Here is a 16,867-nt window from a genome sequence, read left to right on the forward strand (position 1 = left end):
CCAATCATTTCTGTTCCAGTCTCAGGGAACTACCCCTTTCGGACCGAAGCTCAGGCATTAGCAGAGGGCAGTTACTCTCAGCTTTTCCAGGTCACAGAGAAGACCCAAGTGCAGTTTGTGCAGCAGTGCGATACCCAGCAATGAAAGCATGCAAAGGTGGAGGTGTGTTTTTCCTCATAGCCTGCTGTTCGTTCTGGTCCCTGCTTCGAGGAAAGCTTCTTCCACGCAGTGTCTTTCGTAAAAGGTCGTCTCTCAGCTCTGAAAATGCCCTTGACCTTTAAAGATTGCTCGTTGATCCCCAGTTTGAGTTTTCCACAAATCCAACCTGCCCCCCCGAGCAGATTAAAAGTTCAGATCCACCGCGGGGATTAGAGTGGTGATCTGCTCCAGGGCAGTGATCCACAGCTGAACGTGGGCGATGCTGCAGGAATGACTAGAACGTACTATTCCTCTGGGAAAATAAAACCAACCACAACATGAAAAATGTGGACAGTTCTGGGCTCCACACTTCAAGAAAGATATCGCTGCTCTAGAGGCAGTTCAGAGGAGAGCAACCAGACTTATTCCAGGTCTGAAGGGACTGTCCTACTGAGAGACTGAGGACCTGAACCTTTTCACCCTGGAACAGAGGAGACTACGTGGGGACTTGATCCAAGTCTTCAAAATCATGAAAGGCATCGACCACATCAAACCAGAGGAGCTTTTCCAGATCAGCAGGGACACACGCACCCGGGGACATAAATGGAAATTGGGCTTCAAGGCATTCCAGACAGAAAACAGGAGACACTTCTTCACACAGAGAGTCTCACAATCTGAACAAACTCCCCAGCTTTGTGGCTGAAGAGACAATTTGGGATCATTCAAAAACAGACTGGATAGAATCCTTGATCACTTAGTTATTAATGGACACCAAACGAGCACGATGGGGCGAATGGCCTCCTCTCGTTTGTAAACTTTCTTAAGTTCGTATGTTCTTACAAATAAACACACTGTATTTACCCGCACACGTTATGATACAGAACTGCATGTGGCCTCGATAGTCAGGCTGTTCCTGCAGCTGTGAAGTCTTAAAACTGTGCCGATCTGTATGGTGTTTCACACTTAGTGTTCGAGTTCAGTTACACCATCAAGTAAACTTTGTGTACTGCTGACACACTGCAGAACAGTCTTCATTGTCGGGCGACAGACATGTACTGTGTTCTGTCTGCACGTCTGACTGGTCCGTTCCCCAGAGAGGGCTTTGTTTGGGTTTCTTATCTTTATTCACCTAACAATATAATAAATATGTTCAGGAAAGGGAGTCACAGCATTTGTTTTTTGTTTTGTTTTCAGGAAGGGGGCTTCAAAACTGTATAACATCAAATAGCATGTATCAACCAACATGACGTTTGAAATTCTGTATATATTCCATCTTAATTAAGACAATTTTAAACATAATAAGATTCAAATGTATCATGTAAATGTCTATCCCTCGCTCTGGGGACTTTAATGAACCGGCAAACTGAATTCTGAGAGAACAAATTAGAACCTCCTCTTCACACCAGAACTCTATTGTTTTAGGAAAACATAAAAAAGAGAAGAAGAAAGGAAGATTTTTTCTTTTTTAACAATCCGTGCACAAACAGAGCAGCAGCTTTGTCGAACGTGACAACCAGCCAGAGCCGAAACTCCACCACAGGCAGAAACATCCCACACCGATCTCATCGGCCGCACCGCCATTAAGAGACGGGCTTTGATTCACTGGCACAGAGCTGAGGTACGAATTAAGCCTGATTTAAAAACATCTCAAGCGTGAAGATTAAAAAAATAAAGTAAAACAAAAGGAAAGGAAGAGAAAGCTTCGTACTGAATGAGAACAGACACTGCGGTTATTTTTAAACATGAGTCACATCAGTCCAGATTCGCGGCTGCTGGACAACATCATTTCGAACAGTGGGCATCGAACGTCTTGTCAATAAGTACCCAAACAAGCCAGGCATCCCCTCCGCTGCTTTAAACCCCAGTTAATCGACTGACAGCACTCCTCTGTAGAAAGATTCATCACCACCATACAGTCCTTTAACTATAGATCGCTCTGATGCACGCCGTCCAACAGAAAGAGGGTCCTCTGGGACAGGAATGGAATACACTGTAACTATGATTCAGAGTGGATGAGCTCCTTACGGTGATGTCATCACATCTCAAATCTGACACGCAGGGCTTTAGTGGTTGTGTCTGTGCTTTGTGGTTATTTAACAAATTCAGTTTCTAAACGGTTCAGCACGAAACTTCGTTTGGCACAAAAGGAGCCCACTGGCCAATGCAATCGGGCATTTGGAAATGTTAGCATTGGATGTCCACCTTTTCATGGACTGACAGTGAAGAGTGACTCTGAGGTTCAATTAAACCTTCACACCATTGGGGGCGTTGACTCCGAACACAGCATCCCTTCAGGTTACCGGCGATGTGGCACTGACGGGTCCGCCCAGAGACGCACACAGACGGGCCCAGCTGAGATGTGAAGGCTGGCTGTCTGCGACGTTGAGATGAAGGAGATGAATGAGAGACGTCCACAAACTTCAAAAGGACGAGGTCAGTAACTCACAGACTGGCTGCACTGACGGGAGTCCTACATAGGGAGCAACACCAACTCCGACCGGCTCTCAAACTGTTTTGAAAGGGATCCTGTGTCCTCAGGACGGGACGGGCCGCTGCGTGGGAATTTCAGGAATGGCTAAACGGAGGTGTTTGGGCTTTTAGTCAGCTAATAGTTGGTCGTGTTAGCTGTCAAGCAGACGAAGACAGTATCCAGAACACAGTAGCAATAAAATAAAATCAAAAACAGACTTCACAAGAAAAGGGAGAAAGATGAAGTGATAGCAACCAGGGCAAACCTATCAATCCCATGCTTTCCACAGGTCAGATATAGACAGCCCTCAAACTCAATCATCTCCCCGCCCACTCTTGTCTAAAGTTGTTGAAGGTTTCAGTGTGTTTGCTTTCCTGTGATCGCAATTAAAACCCAGGTCAGGCTGCTGAATGGTGGCTTCAGCGAAACTGTATTATATTTGCGAACACATACTGGTATTTAGTCAGCCTCTCCCACAGGAATCCTCGCCGTTGACTTGGCGTTGCTACTGCTTTATTGCTTTGGGGTTTTCTCGTCTGATTTAATCGGTTCTGTAGCTCACAATGTGGGACGGTGAACGTTGTTTTTTCTTTCTTTAAAAAGTCAAATCTGTCCCTGGGCACATGCCTGGTAAACTCTAAAGCACAGGGCTGGCTGGAAGCCCAGGAAAGTGAAAAAAATAAAATCAAATAACAGTGAATTTGCCTCTAAAGTCACTGAATGGGTTTCTGGTTTTGAAAAATCTGCCTCTCCGCAAAAATCCGTACACTGTCAGAACAGCAGCAGTTGGAACCGAGCTGTGACCGAAATGTGGAGCAGATTTTGAATTCCTGGATCGCGTTTTGCCTCTTCAGCACAATGAGCACGACGTCAAGATCTGACCACGTTGGGATCTGCTCAGCATGTGTGCCCAAAAACTGACCAGAACCGGAGCGAAAAGTACTGCGTTCAGAAAACTGACACTGCAGTCTTTTCAAGAATGTTTGTGTTAACTGGTCAACGGAGGAAGGAAAAGAATCACACAAAAATTCCAAGGGTTTGTGAAATTGATTTTTTTAAGGCGTTGTGTGATACATTGGGATGAAGTCTGGGAGAGTACAGCTGAGTTTTCCACACTCAGACTGACAGAGAATGGAAAATATAAACGCCGTGACTCAGAAGCGTGGTAATCGGTTTCGTCTGGGCCCCGACCCTTCAGGTAATGAAGAGCGATCCTGTGAGGGGCCCGGAGAGCGAGAGGAAAATCAGCGTTTGTCTGGAGAATGAAGATGCTATGCCTTCCTGGCCATCACATCCTCCAGCTGTGCCAAGCAGTCAGTATTAATCTAGGCATTATCTGCAAAACGTGCAGCTCATATCCCAACCCACGTGTCAGACCCACGCCAATCAACACTGAGGTGACACTCATGACGAAGACCACTCGAACTGGAAGCTCCCAGAGGTCAGCGGTCTCGGATCAGCCTCGCCAACAATGCTGTAGCTCGGGGCTTGATTGGAGCTAATGGCCACCGGCAGCGCTGTCCCGTTAGGGGAGTTGTGTGCATGACGGGTGGATTTATAAACAGAGCTGACAGCGGAGAAGGCTAATAAGAGCTTTGCCAAGCGGACATCAGGTTGTAGATTGTGTCTGCTGATGACAGCCACTGATTTAAGGACTTGATTCAAGTCTTCAAAATCATGAAAGGCATCAAGCACATCAAACCAGAGGAGCTTTTCCAGATCAGCAGGGACACACGCACCCGGGGACACAAATGGAAATTGGGCTTCAAGGCATTCAAGACAGAAAACAGGAGACACTTCTTCACACAGAGAGTCACAATCTGAACAAACTCCCCAGCGATGTGGCTGAAGAGACAATTTGGGAACATTCAAAAACAGACTGGATAGGATCCTTGGATCACTTAGTTACTAATGGATACCAAACGAGCACAATGTTCACAAGGTAGGCCATAGGATGTAGAGCCACCCTTATTCTTACGTTTCTTAGCAGATGTACGCTGCTCAAGAGGACAACAGCAGTGTCCTCCGCCTAGAATTGATCCCACAACCCTCCCCTCAGGAGACTGACTGCTACTCCACACTGCTGCCCCTTAGCCGGAATACAATATTTGAGGCTCCAGTTGATCCCAGTGCTGTTCTATTGGGTTCAAAGGTCAGGATTCAGAGCAGGCAAGCTTGAACCATTGTGTAAGACCCTCAACTGAGTGAGGTCTTCAGTGCTTGTGACACAGCTTTTGTGAATGCAGATCTTGTCAATCATTACTGTTAAATGATCAATAAAGGCAATGGCCTATTAAACCCTTCCAATAGTTCACATTGATTGTCTGTTGACAGGAGTGTGTTTACTGAAAGCAGGGAAATTAATTTGTTTGATCAATGTCTAATCATAACAGACGAAAGCCCGGAGTCAATGCTCTAATAAATGAGATCATTCTCTTCCAGGCCAAACGAAACGCAAGATGCTTCCCCATGTAGTTCAGCCATTAAGGATTATCCAATTTGTCTCTAATCCTGACCCTCCCGTTCCAAGAGCACCGAGAGAGGATTGCGTCTCTTAATCCGTCTTTTCTCTTGTCCTTTTTTTTTGCTTTTAAGGAAAAGAAAAAAAGAAAATGCTTAGTTTTCCCAGAAATCGTCCCGGGCCGAGTTGTAACACAATAACGAGCTCCATTAATAGAAAATATTTTGATATTGTACATGAGCTACCACGTATTTTCACAACGAATTCCTCTCCAATTAGAGTTCAGACGCTGCCTGAGCCCGACTCATTCCTCACTTATTTACATTAAGCCCTGAATCAATATGTATTAATCACCGACAGCTGCAGATTATCAAGTGCGAAGGTTCAGTTTTTTCAGCCTGTGCAAACACTCCCGTCTCTCGGTCCAGGGAAGATGACAAGGCAGATTTTCCAGTCATCTCCCATATTGGCCTGTTTTCCACATCAAAAAAAAGAAAGAGAAACGCACAACCCGATCCTGCCAGTTAACAGATGGTCCCAGACATCTCCGATACATGGAAATCGCTTCTCTGGAAACACAGCCGATACACAACACACTCGTCCCGGATGCTGGGCGACGCTCAGAAGTTTTTCAGGTCAATATTGTTCAGTTGCGAGACGAGTGACATACTATTTGACTCATTCGTGTTTTTCTGGAATCGTTCGACTTAATGTACATGTGTGCATTAGAGAACAGAGGGTGAAGTGATTAGTGCTGGTGGAAAGTGATGTAAAACACACGGCGCGCGATTGACAGGCTGGCGAGACGGGCCTTTGATCTGGATCCAGTCGAGTCAGACCCCGAGACACTCCTGCGAAAACGCTGCTCAGTAAACTCAGTCCACTACACCACAAAAAAAGCACAAAACTATCTATTTTCCAGAGAAGAAATCGGATTGATTGCTTGGCAAATTCATGAATGTATTATTCCTCAACTCAAACTCCCAATTTGCATCCAAATCAACGAGTCTGCTTTGGCCTGGGAGTCTGATGAATAAAGAGAGATTGTTTGTGTCCAAAATGTCTTTTTAAGTTTGTCTCTTTTTCCTCTTCATCAACATGAAAACAGCTTTCATAACGATGAAGTAGAGACAAAAAACTCACAAAGAATAGCAGTTTGCACCGTGTGTATTGAGTCAGCAGTGTGTAAATCTCATCTCAGATCTCCACAGGGAGATTGCACCTATAAAACCAGAGACGACGGGGAAATTAATTAGTTATCCTGCTGCTTGGATTCGAAAAACAAACACAGAGATAGAAAAAACTTTCATTAGCTTCAAATATTATAATACATAAAACCTTAAAATAAACATCTACAGATGAGCCAAATTAATCGTTTTTGCGATTATCTCTGAACGTTAGCAGAGAGCGATCTGAAGCTGAAGATCGGCTGAAGATAAAGTTACCGTGATTTCCTATAATCTCATTGTCATGTCAAAGGCAAAGCAGGATTACCTGAACAGAATAGGAGAACCGTGAATTATAATAATAGTACAATGATGGCTCACAATCAATGATGCAGTATCTAAAATGACTGACCACTGAAGGTAGAATTCACATAAAGCCTCGATCTGATTCATATCAAATTGATCCGCAACAATTAAACAAAACAAAAACAAACCTCTAAACCAGGGGTCTCAAACTCAATCCCTGGAGGGCCGTGTGTATGATGCTGGTTTTCGTGCCAACAAGACTCATCAATGTCTTAATTGGTCTAATTGTTTAATTAGCTAGATACATGTAAACACCTATCCAGGCCCCGGGATATATAAAAGCAACTGTACCTTGAATCAAATGCACTTTTAGACCATCAACTCTAAAAAACCTTGCAAAATATTTTTTGAAAAATATAACTGAAAAATAAATTTGACAAATTAAGTAATTGAGGAAACCAGCATACACTCGGCCCTCCAGGAATTGAGTTTGAGACCCCTGATCGAAACACTGAACCAGATCGGAGCACGCGCTTTAGAGGTACTATTTGTTTGCACATCAGATAATAATTGGAGATTACAACTCAAGTATCAGGCCATTGGCAAAAATGCATTAACAATAAAACACCCCGCAAAAGGCAGACTCATATCTGTCAGTCTATTAAATTTAGCTCTCACTCCCGCAGTCTCCTTTCCCAAACCCTTGAGTGGCTTGTTAAAATACCCGGTCGCACTTTCTTCAATCGCATTAATAAGATCTCATTACTAATCAGGGGGTACTGGCCGCAGGGATTGTGTGTCCTGGCAAATCCCCGAAGAATGAGAACCATGCGGGTGTCAAAGGGCCGAGGCGGCAGCTGGGAACAGTGCGGACAGACACCCAGAGGGGTTTCTGATAGTATTATTATTAATTTTGTATTATTAGTAGTAGTGGAAGTAGCTGGACCGATAATAATGATATTCCATCAGAAATGTTGGCATCATTCTGATTTTCACTCAGATTTGAACTGGTCACTGGTTTTCACAGATCTCTGCTAAACTGAAGCCTTTTGATGTGGCTTCTTCACACCCTTTTTATTTGATGTGGTGCAGACTGACGCTGCCCACCTGCCAGCAGAGAAGGGGCCACACAGATGACTCCGGAGGGTCCGCTGGTACCGGGTCTGAGTTTAGGCTCAGTCCCCCTCAGCCACTAACCTGTCGTACTCGGACTGCATCGCACACACAAGTGCCCAGAAGGACGGAAGTGCCAGGCGGAACAGACACGTGGAGTTGGGCCAGGGTTACTCAACTCCAGAATTGATACAGGGGTAAAAAATTATGGAAAGCAATTGAACGAATCACGTGTGTCTCTTTATCCCACTCTGCCATGTGTAACCTGTTACCGTCACTGGGAGCAGCCGCTCCAGGAGACCAGCTATCTGAAAACCCACGAGGCAATCCTGCTCCTAACCCACATTTCTACAGATGTGCTGGAAAACACCACGGCCCAGCCTGTTCCTTAAGCTTAGGTGAGTGGCCCACAGCCCTACTGTTCCCACAAAGCCCCAACACAGTGTCCTGCCCGGAGAACGAAGACCCCCATCATTATACATGTCAGAGAAGTGTAGAAAACACATGAGCTGTGTGCTACAATATGCTTTAAGACTGCCACACACCTGATGAATAGCGTTCAGACTGCATACACACCTGCCATATAGTGACACACGACAGCTCAGTTCTCTGGCTATGATGCTGGAAGCACAGGAGCGAAGATTTAAGAGATTTCTCTAGGAGCATAAACACACATTTTCAAGAACATGAACGGCAGCCCAGGCTCCTGTGATTATGTTCAATAATCCCCATCTGCCTCCTCCATCCAGCTTCCTGTCTTTGTGCCATGTGAGCTGAGAGCTGCTCATTAGAAAAAGTCGCCCTCTTCTGTTTTTCTTTCTGGACTTAATTACTCCACCTAAAAAACAAACAGGCCCTGCCCCACCGCAGACGCACTATAAATGGACATCAACACAAAGTGAAACACTCTCCCTCCCACATTGTACGGTACTTTAGACACAATATTGAGGGAAATAATACAATAAACAAATAAATAAATACATCGGGCAACTCGCCTAAAAACAACAGCACCGCACACCGCCCCTGCCTCTCTGGATCCTAATCTCAAAGTGAAGGAAGTCTGGGGACTTTTGATTCTTCTCGTGCTCCATTCAGAGTCAAAAACATCCGGTGCAGCAGCGACAACCTTCTGCTGCTCGACAACACGCACCACCAAACATCTCAGCCTTGTGCGGCTCCGGCTCGTGCTGACAGGCGAGTCGCTGCCCTCGAGATGCCCTGCGACCTCCTGCGTCGCGCGGCACTGATTTCGTTTTGGAGCAGCGCCCCTCTCCAGGACTGTGCCCTATGTTTCTGGACCCGCTGTTCTTCAGTCCACCCCTCAGTAAAGCCAACAGACGCCCCCCCTCACCCCTCGCAGTGCTGCAATGTTCTTGGCCACTTCAGCAACATTTTGGGAGACAGCTGTGTGGAGCTGGGACCCCTCGGCATCCAATTAAGAGTCGGGAATAGCTGCAAACTTTGTAAATCGCACTTGTGTGTGTAATCTGATTTGAGCATGACATTTTGCTCTCTGTTCTCCTAGGAGATGTGCAGAAATGCATGTGTGCGTGTGTGTGTATATAAACACAGAGAGAGAAGTACATACAATGCCGGCAGATGGATAGAGAGACTTATCAATACAGTACGATTATGAAATCTTACACGGATACATACAGTGGCACTGTTTTCAGACATTTTTCCTTTTAGGTTGGGATCTGAGGATGTTTAGACAGAAAGAACAGCTGACAGTAATGCGAGACAGAGTCGCTTTAGTCAAGAACAGGCAGAAACCATCTCTGATGAACTTTCATAATTGCCAAAGTGCAGCTTTGAAGAACAAAGGCAGACTGAGCTGAGGACTCGAGCCTGCGTCTCCTGATTGCCTGCCTGCTTCTCTTCTCGTCCATTACTGAGCCGCGCTGGTGCAGTCTCAGTCCACGAAGACACCCAAACACAAGCTCTATAACCGCCCTGCTTCATGTCTCTGAATTTGAATTGAATCTAATCTAATCTAATCCTCACCATGTCAAATCAACCTATCTGATTATAGTCGACGTAATAAGAGCAAACTTCCTTCAACTGTATGATAGAAGAAAACCTGACCCTCCACTTCACAGAACCGCTAAACCACAGCAGGACAGAGTGAACCTCCGCTCTCTGACATCACACACTCAAACTCGGTCGTGGCCAGAGAGACACTGCGGACGCCGAAGCTTGCTGTCCTGAGAAAACAGTCCCCTCCCCTCCCCTCTGCGCGGAGCCGCAGCTGTTTCAATAACAAACAAGACATTTTTATATTCGCACTTAACATCCTGACATCTATTGTTTTCCAGCAAAAGTTGAAATTGAATTATTTAGTCATTCTTTCGGTTGTGGGTGGGGGGTGGGATGTTGGGCTCGACCAGTAGACCATTTCAACCTTAAGTTAAAAACGTCTACAAGGAATTGGCATTTCTGTTCGCTGTGACATCCTGAGTTTCACGCTGATGTCTAAGAGTTCCACAATGCAACCAGCAATATTCAGCTAAACTACTTGTGGCACTTTGTCTTCTTCTGACCACGAGTGTCTTGAACCTTTCGTCTTTGATTTAGCTGTCTGATGTACAACAGGTCTTGTTCCCTCTTTAGCAGGATGCTATTACACGCACCAACTCCATGTTCTCTGTCATCCAAGATTTACAAAACCTCTCTCTCCCTCGTCTCTGAGGGCCCTCTTCGGATAAAGCACAAGAAGTGTAGTGCACTGTACCCCCCCGGCTCCTTCATTGATAGTTTTAATTGAACAGCTTAGCCTTCATTTTGCGAGACACCGTGCTTAACGTTCAGCACAGAGAAGATGAAGGTCAGCAAGCCAGCCTGAAACCTTGTCTGAAGAAATCACATTTATCTCAGCCGGTGTCACCTCCCATTAGCCCGAGCCACGGAGAGACAGATCAGGAGAAATAAATGTTGTCACACACTTACAGTTAAACACAGTCACACTAAACCAGCTGCCTGACTTTACTGATCCGAGCCCGGTCCGTTCTGCGCTTTCAAAAGATCATTTCTTACTGCGACTGTGTGTGAGAAAAGGGACGGAGGAGCTCCACTACCCAAGAGTCATGATGCAGGTCCATAAGCCTCTGAATATCTGTTTAATCACCACAATCAGACTCTTCAGAGAAAGCCAGCAGTTGACGCCACTCTGAAGTGCTCTCTCTCTGCCGCGCCTCTCCGGCCTGTGAAGGGATTTTGCGCTGAGCTGCAGCTGCCACTCTCTGGTAATATAAGCCCTTATTAGTCTCCATTAGCTGTGCTCTGGAACTAATAAGAGATTGTCAAATACATCAAAACATTCACACAGGCGCACACAAATGTGCGGAGATGCTGCCCGGCGATCCCCGCGCCGTGTAGCACTGCGCCGCCCCTGGGACCGGGCTGTTTGTTTTTCCAGGAGATGGATTCTGTGTTCCCTGCAATACCAGAGGATTTCTCTGGCAATCCCCTTCCCGGCACCTCGGTTAGACTAAAAGACTGAGGGTCCATTGTCGAAACCTCTATATATAGACATGTTTTGCCCAACTCTCTCTCTCTCTCTCTCTCTCGCTCTGTCAGGGCTATAGTGGGGATCTTGGACTCCAGTTTTACTACAGCGGCACACCCAGGTTGCACAAGACCTTGCCCATTGTTTCTGCGCTAGAGGAGAGAGACAGACAGCCACCCTGTCCCCGACTGTCCCCCCGGGACGGCCTTCTCTTGCAAGGGCTGGCTTTCCATGAGAAAATATAAGATCGCACACGTATGACACGTATAGATGTCAAATAAAATGACAGTAAGATTCTAACTATGCACAAAACATGATGCAATAGAAGAAAGATGGATTTTACAGCGATGTGTTGGTGTAGACATTGCAAGAGCTGAAGAACTGAAGTCAAGGGCATAACTATTGGGGAAGCAGAGAGCATCCGAAGAGCCTGGTGTTTTAAAAGCCCCTTCTGTGTATTTATGAATTATATATCCTTTTTAAAACAGTGCTTTCCACCCCAGACCCACATCAGTTCGAAAAAAAAAATGGTAACAACAACACGTCAACTCCAAAAACTACTCAAAATAACAGCTGTGTATAAAGAACGGCTTTCTTTCTGAGTTCCGGTTGACAATGAGTGACGCGCCAGTCCCAAAACGCCTGTCCTCCCCCAGGTTCTCTCTTCCCATCAAAGATGACTCAGATATGGGAACCTATGTAGTGAGTATATTTCCATGATACCACTAAATATACGGCACTCAATCCCCTCGTAACGTCTCTTGAATGTGTCTGAGGAGAATCAAACGCAGTTGAGCAGTTTATGGGCTGCAGTGATTTCTCTGGGGAGCTCCTCCAGTAATAACACGGGCTGAGAGGAGATTTCACTGAGAGGCAGCTGCAATCCCATTTATTATCAGACCACGGGGATGTGTTTTGCTTTCTTTCTTTCTTTTTTTTTCCATAAACGAATTTACAGATCTTTATGCAACACCTTACGGGCTGGAGGTCGTCGGAAAAGCCAGTCGCGGCGCCAAGAGTAACACAATCAATTCAAATATATAAAGCCGTGTACTAAGTAATTGTAATAAACTGTTCATTCTATTTGCATATTGAGTATGTGCATCTATTTAAACCACGCTTGTTTAGTTCGCCACTGACACTTTCTACTTTCGTTAGACAAACCCTTTAGTATATCTAGCCCAAAGGCTTCAACACAACACAACATACTTTCAGTTTCTCCTGAAAGTCTACATATATCTCCACCCAGATAAAGTATGTGTTCTGTGTTTTGAGTTGTTTTATTGTTCGTAACTGAAGCAATGCTCCCCAGCTCGGAGTGAGAAAAGCAAGGGAAGGATTTCAAACAGAGCAAAGACGCCAGCAGGAAACTTTTCTTCCTTAAGAGAAATAACACCCGGCCAGATTCACAAAGACACAGCCCTACTTTCCCTCCGTCGTTAGTAGGCTTACGTATCCTAGATTCAAGACAAATACCTCTTAAGCTGTATTTAAGTGAGACATTTGAAGTCAGGACATCTAACAGAGGACATCTCTTCTCTTACAACTACACTGAGTCTTCACAGAACAGGCCGAACCCCCCGTCTATATTTCAGCAGTCTCCTTCACAAGGGGCCCAGAACTCAATAGCAGATTGTTTTGCGGGTCAAGTCCTTGAGTCTGAGCCTCTACCATCAAGACAGACCCTCGACGTCAATAAAGGCCGCTGTGTTTACCGAAGGCTGACTCTGAAGAATTGTCCTCGCTGTACGGAGCTCCTGCTTGCCAGCCAGGCCTGGGCAGCCAGACAGTATTGCTACAACTTCTCAGATTATCTAACAACTCCCCCACTACCACCCGACCACCCCACCGCCTCACCCCAGCCCACGCACACCAGCTTGGCTGCAACCGGGCACCGCCTCCCCACTGCCCCGAGCGCCAAACACCAAATTAGCCCGTCAAGGCCCAGATGAAGTGCTATCTGAACGCGTTTCATAACCATAACCGATTCAAGCTGCTCTCTGAGAAGGATAGACTCTCCCAGTGACCAGAGAGCTCATATTTTACTGGGAAACACTTTCCCCGGCTGCGGCTGACAGGAATGAGGTGTGTGTGTGTTTCATTGCCATGGCTGTCTGGATGATAAACCCAAGTCCAATGAAGTCTACTTTGTCCCCCCCCCATTCTCGTAACTTATGATGTCTGTGTTTTAAAATTGTTATTCATTTGATCGTATTTTCTCCAACGTGAATCATTATAATAGAAAACATCTTTCGAGCTGCTTCGGCTATGAAATACAATCAGTCTTAGGCTATAAAAAGTCAAGATAGATTATAAATATACATATATATATATATATATACATATACAATTTTATTTTAATATACGCAAAGCAAGATATGACCTTCAAAGTTCTACAAAATGTACTGTGTATGATGTGAACAAACAGAAACCTAAATGCACAGCTGATGTCACTTCCCAATGATGTCAAACACCTGGTGTCACTTCCCAGCTAACACACAACGTTGCATCAACGTTGTAAATGTTTTGGCAATGTAATTTACGTTGCTACAACGTTGTTGCAACTTTGTGTGCTAGCAGGGTTCCCATTGATGTCAAAGACCTGATGTCACTCCCCAATGATGTCACAGAGCTGATGTTACGAGTCAGCAGCCTATATCAACATGAGAAATTACGGGCAGGCAGGGATAGCACGGAGCTTGTCAACTAAGGAGAACCAGACACACTGACTTAATTAAACTCCTGGGGACACAGCAAGTCTTGCCCTGTCAGACGGCGGTGGTGAGACCAGATCTGTATGAGAGCGGGGCTTACCTTGGCAGGAGATGCCCTTCTCCTCGAAGCCCATGTTGCACAGGCACTTGCCGATGGGCACAAGCCACTCGCCGTCCGTGCTGCAGTACATCCGGGGCGGCTCCTCCTCGCGGGAGTTGTTGACGCAGGAGCCGCGCACCTCCACCAGCGACTGCGAGTCCATGGGCACGGTGTCGGGGAACATGGCCAGGTTCCGCACCAGGAAGGGGCACTTCTTGAAGTAGACCCGGACGGACACCAGCGCCACGCAGGCGCCCACATCCTGGAAGGCCAGGTAGAAGCCCTTCCTAGAGACGGGCCCCACCTCGCGCACCTCCGTGTTGAGCTTGAGGATGCGGTCACCCAGGTCCATCTGGGTGAAGCTCTCGTCGGCCGCGATGGTGTCGATCTTGCTGAACTGGTGCTCCCGGAACTTGAGGCCCTGGTCCTCATCCGTCTCCATGTAGTGCAGGTTGAAGGTCTCCTTGCAGGTGCCAAGGACCAGCGGGATGCTGTTGCAGTCGCGCAGCGTGAACTTCAGCTCCACGTAGATCTTCTGCGCCGAGTTGCGCGGGATCCAGTTGGTTCGCAGCCAGTTGTTCTGGCTGTACTCCATCACGTTGCACACTTGGTAGGTGCGGATGGGTGTGTAGTGCTCGTCCACCCCACTGATCTCCTCCCACTGAGAGAAGAAGAAGAAGAGAATATGAATTCATCATCGAACGATCTTGTCAGAAAAGGTTTTGGCTCAGATTTTAAGTTTATAAATTCCATTCATACTCAAATGTATCTCAGCGTAAGTTCATGCAGCTACAGACAAGGAACAAAACACAGGATTTGTGTCTCTGTTATCATTTGTTTCACTTTGTTTACAAAAATGTTTCTTAAGCTAAATAAAATGTGATTGGTTTGTCTCTTTAACATCGCTGGCTTGTGTTCCCATTGTAGCCAGAATGGTAGGAGCTGAACAAGTAAAGAAAAACAAATGACGAACTGCGAGTCTGTGCTTTACATTAAATTGACAGAAAAAGGAATTTGGCTTTCCCTCTCTCTGCAGATTATAAACGTCTGTCAGCAATGCAAAGCAATCTTTTTTTAAGTAACTCAGAGCTACTCATTACCAGACAGAGGAACTGGGCTTTTTACACCTAATCTTTGGCACTGATTAACGAAACACCCAGAAATGATTGTGAAGTGAAAGGTTGGGTTGAAGCTCGCCTCTCATTCACAATGTTCACAATGAAAAACACATTGAAGTAAAGTTTCCTAAAAGCTCTCAAATTGTATATATTTTGTTATGTTTCAAAATATATTTATTTTTTCTTTTGCACCGACAGATTACTGTCCAGGTCGGAAAATCAAAATAATGCAGCGTAGTTCATTGTTATGTAGATTAAACAATCATTCAAGGCTGGCAATCTCTGTGGTCTCTCAGGGCCTGAACTTAAATTCACAGATTGCAACAAATTGTTTAAAAACTCTTTCTGATAAGACAGAGGTGAGACTAATCTTCTCCACACAGTTTAGTTAAATCCTCCCGCTTTGAAATGCCTACCGAGCTTTTTTTTTTCCTTGAACACGTTGAATACCTTGGGAATTACCCTGGACTCGAGACTGTGCCTGGAAACCCACAATATTAGCTCTCTTGTTTGGGGAACGATGCCAGACACAGACTGCTCGACGTGATACAGACACAGGGGTTTTGTTGAATGCCTTTGTTATCTCGGTGTGAGATTATTATAATGCCTTGATGGCTGGCCACCCTGATTTAAAGCTATGTCCTCCGCAGCGCGTGCAAATCCAACTCTCATGCCTCCTCTCACAACACACATTCTGTTCTGTTCCCCAAGCACCTGTTTCAGTTACAAACTTATTTAAAACTGTCTTAAATTCCTCAAGACTCAGACCCACTCTATCTGGACTGGAAACCTACAATAGGAGATGGGTTGCCTAATGAAAACCTCTTTCAGGGCTGCTTCAAAGAGCACTACAACAATTCAAACTGTCCCAAACTGCTTCAAATCACAAGACATCTTCTCCGGACGCTTTGCCAAGGCCTAGTGGCCCCCGAAAGGTAGTCTGAACAGCTGCCCCGTTGGGAGGGTCGAGTCCTGCTGCTTTTCACAATATGCTGAAAGAGTTCAGAGCCCTCTTTGTCGCAGGCCGTTGTCAGATGTTGAAGACAGCCGAGTGCGGTTTGTGTCAGCCTCGTTTGTCAGGGACGGCGCTCGGTCGGTCATGACGATAATGATGTAGCTGGGTTTTCGGGATCCGTACATCTAAACTGAACTGTATAAGCCTCTTGACCGCAGCCACAATAAACCTGCAGTCTTATAGATGTTATAGATGGTCTAGATAAGACACATGAACTTTTTTCACTATAAAAACTGCCCAAACAGGAGACCAGCATGATCCAAAAATAACAGCAGCTCAACAGCCCCAAAGCCGTCCAAACCCCAAACCCACCAGGGCTGAGGACAGAAACCCGATTCCTTCTCCAACACTACAGACAAATCCAAACTAAGGGTGCACTTATACTTTCACACTACTTATAGAGGGATTTTGGAGCTGGCAGTAATGAAACAATCACTGGGGTCTGAGCCGGACAGCCAGGCGACATCTCTATAACCGACTCTGGGAAACCTTACCTCCCAGCCCGGCAACAATGCTCTCTATAGCTGGACGAACGTGTCTGAGGACCACTGTCTTTTTTTTTTTTTTTGCGTACATATCGTTTTACAGCAGGAAAAAAATCACCAGTTGGCACATTTGGCACGGCCTGCACCCACTTCCTCACTGTCTCCCATACAGTAACACACTGTGGAGACGAGCCAACTGTTGAATACTTTCAGCTAATAGATTCACTGGCACTGAAGAGACAATTACAGGGCAAGCTTGTGTTTCAGAAAGATACG

At 45.8% G+C, this 16,867-nt stretch overlaps 1 protein-coding gene across 2 annotated transcripts in view; it reads right to left on the minus strand.

Moving 5' to 3' along the window:
- Positions 1-16,867, minus strand: part of epha3 (eph receptor A3) — a 96,171-nt gene that overhangs the window by 59,181 nt on the left and 20,123 nt on the right. For both annotated transcript variants that reach the window (XM_066706016.1, XM_066706017.1), the window contains exon 3: positions 13,974-14,634. In XM_066706016.1, coding sequence (XP_066562113.1) covers positions 13,974-14,634 — 661 coding nt within the window. The remainder of the gene's footprint in view (positions 1-13,973; positions 14,635-16,867) is intronic.

This window comes from Amia ocellicauda, chromosome 6 (assembly GCF_036373705.1).
Source record: "Amia ocellicauda isolate fAmiCal2 chromosome 6, fAmiCal2.hap1, whole genome shotgun sequence".
Classification (NCBI taxonomy): Eukaryota; Metazoa; Chordata; class Actinopteri; order Amiiformes; family Amiidae; genus Amia; species Amia ocellicauda.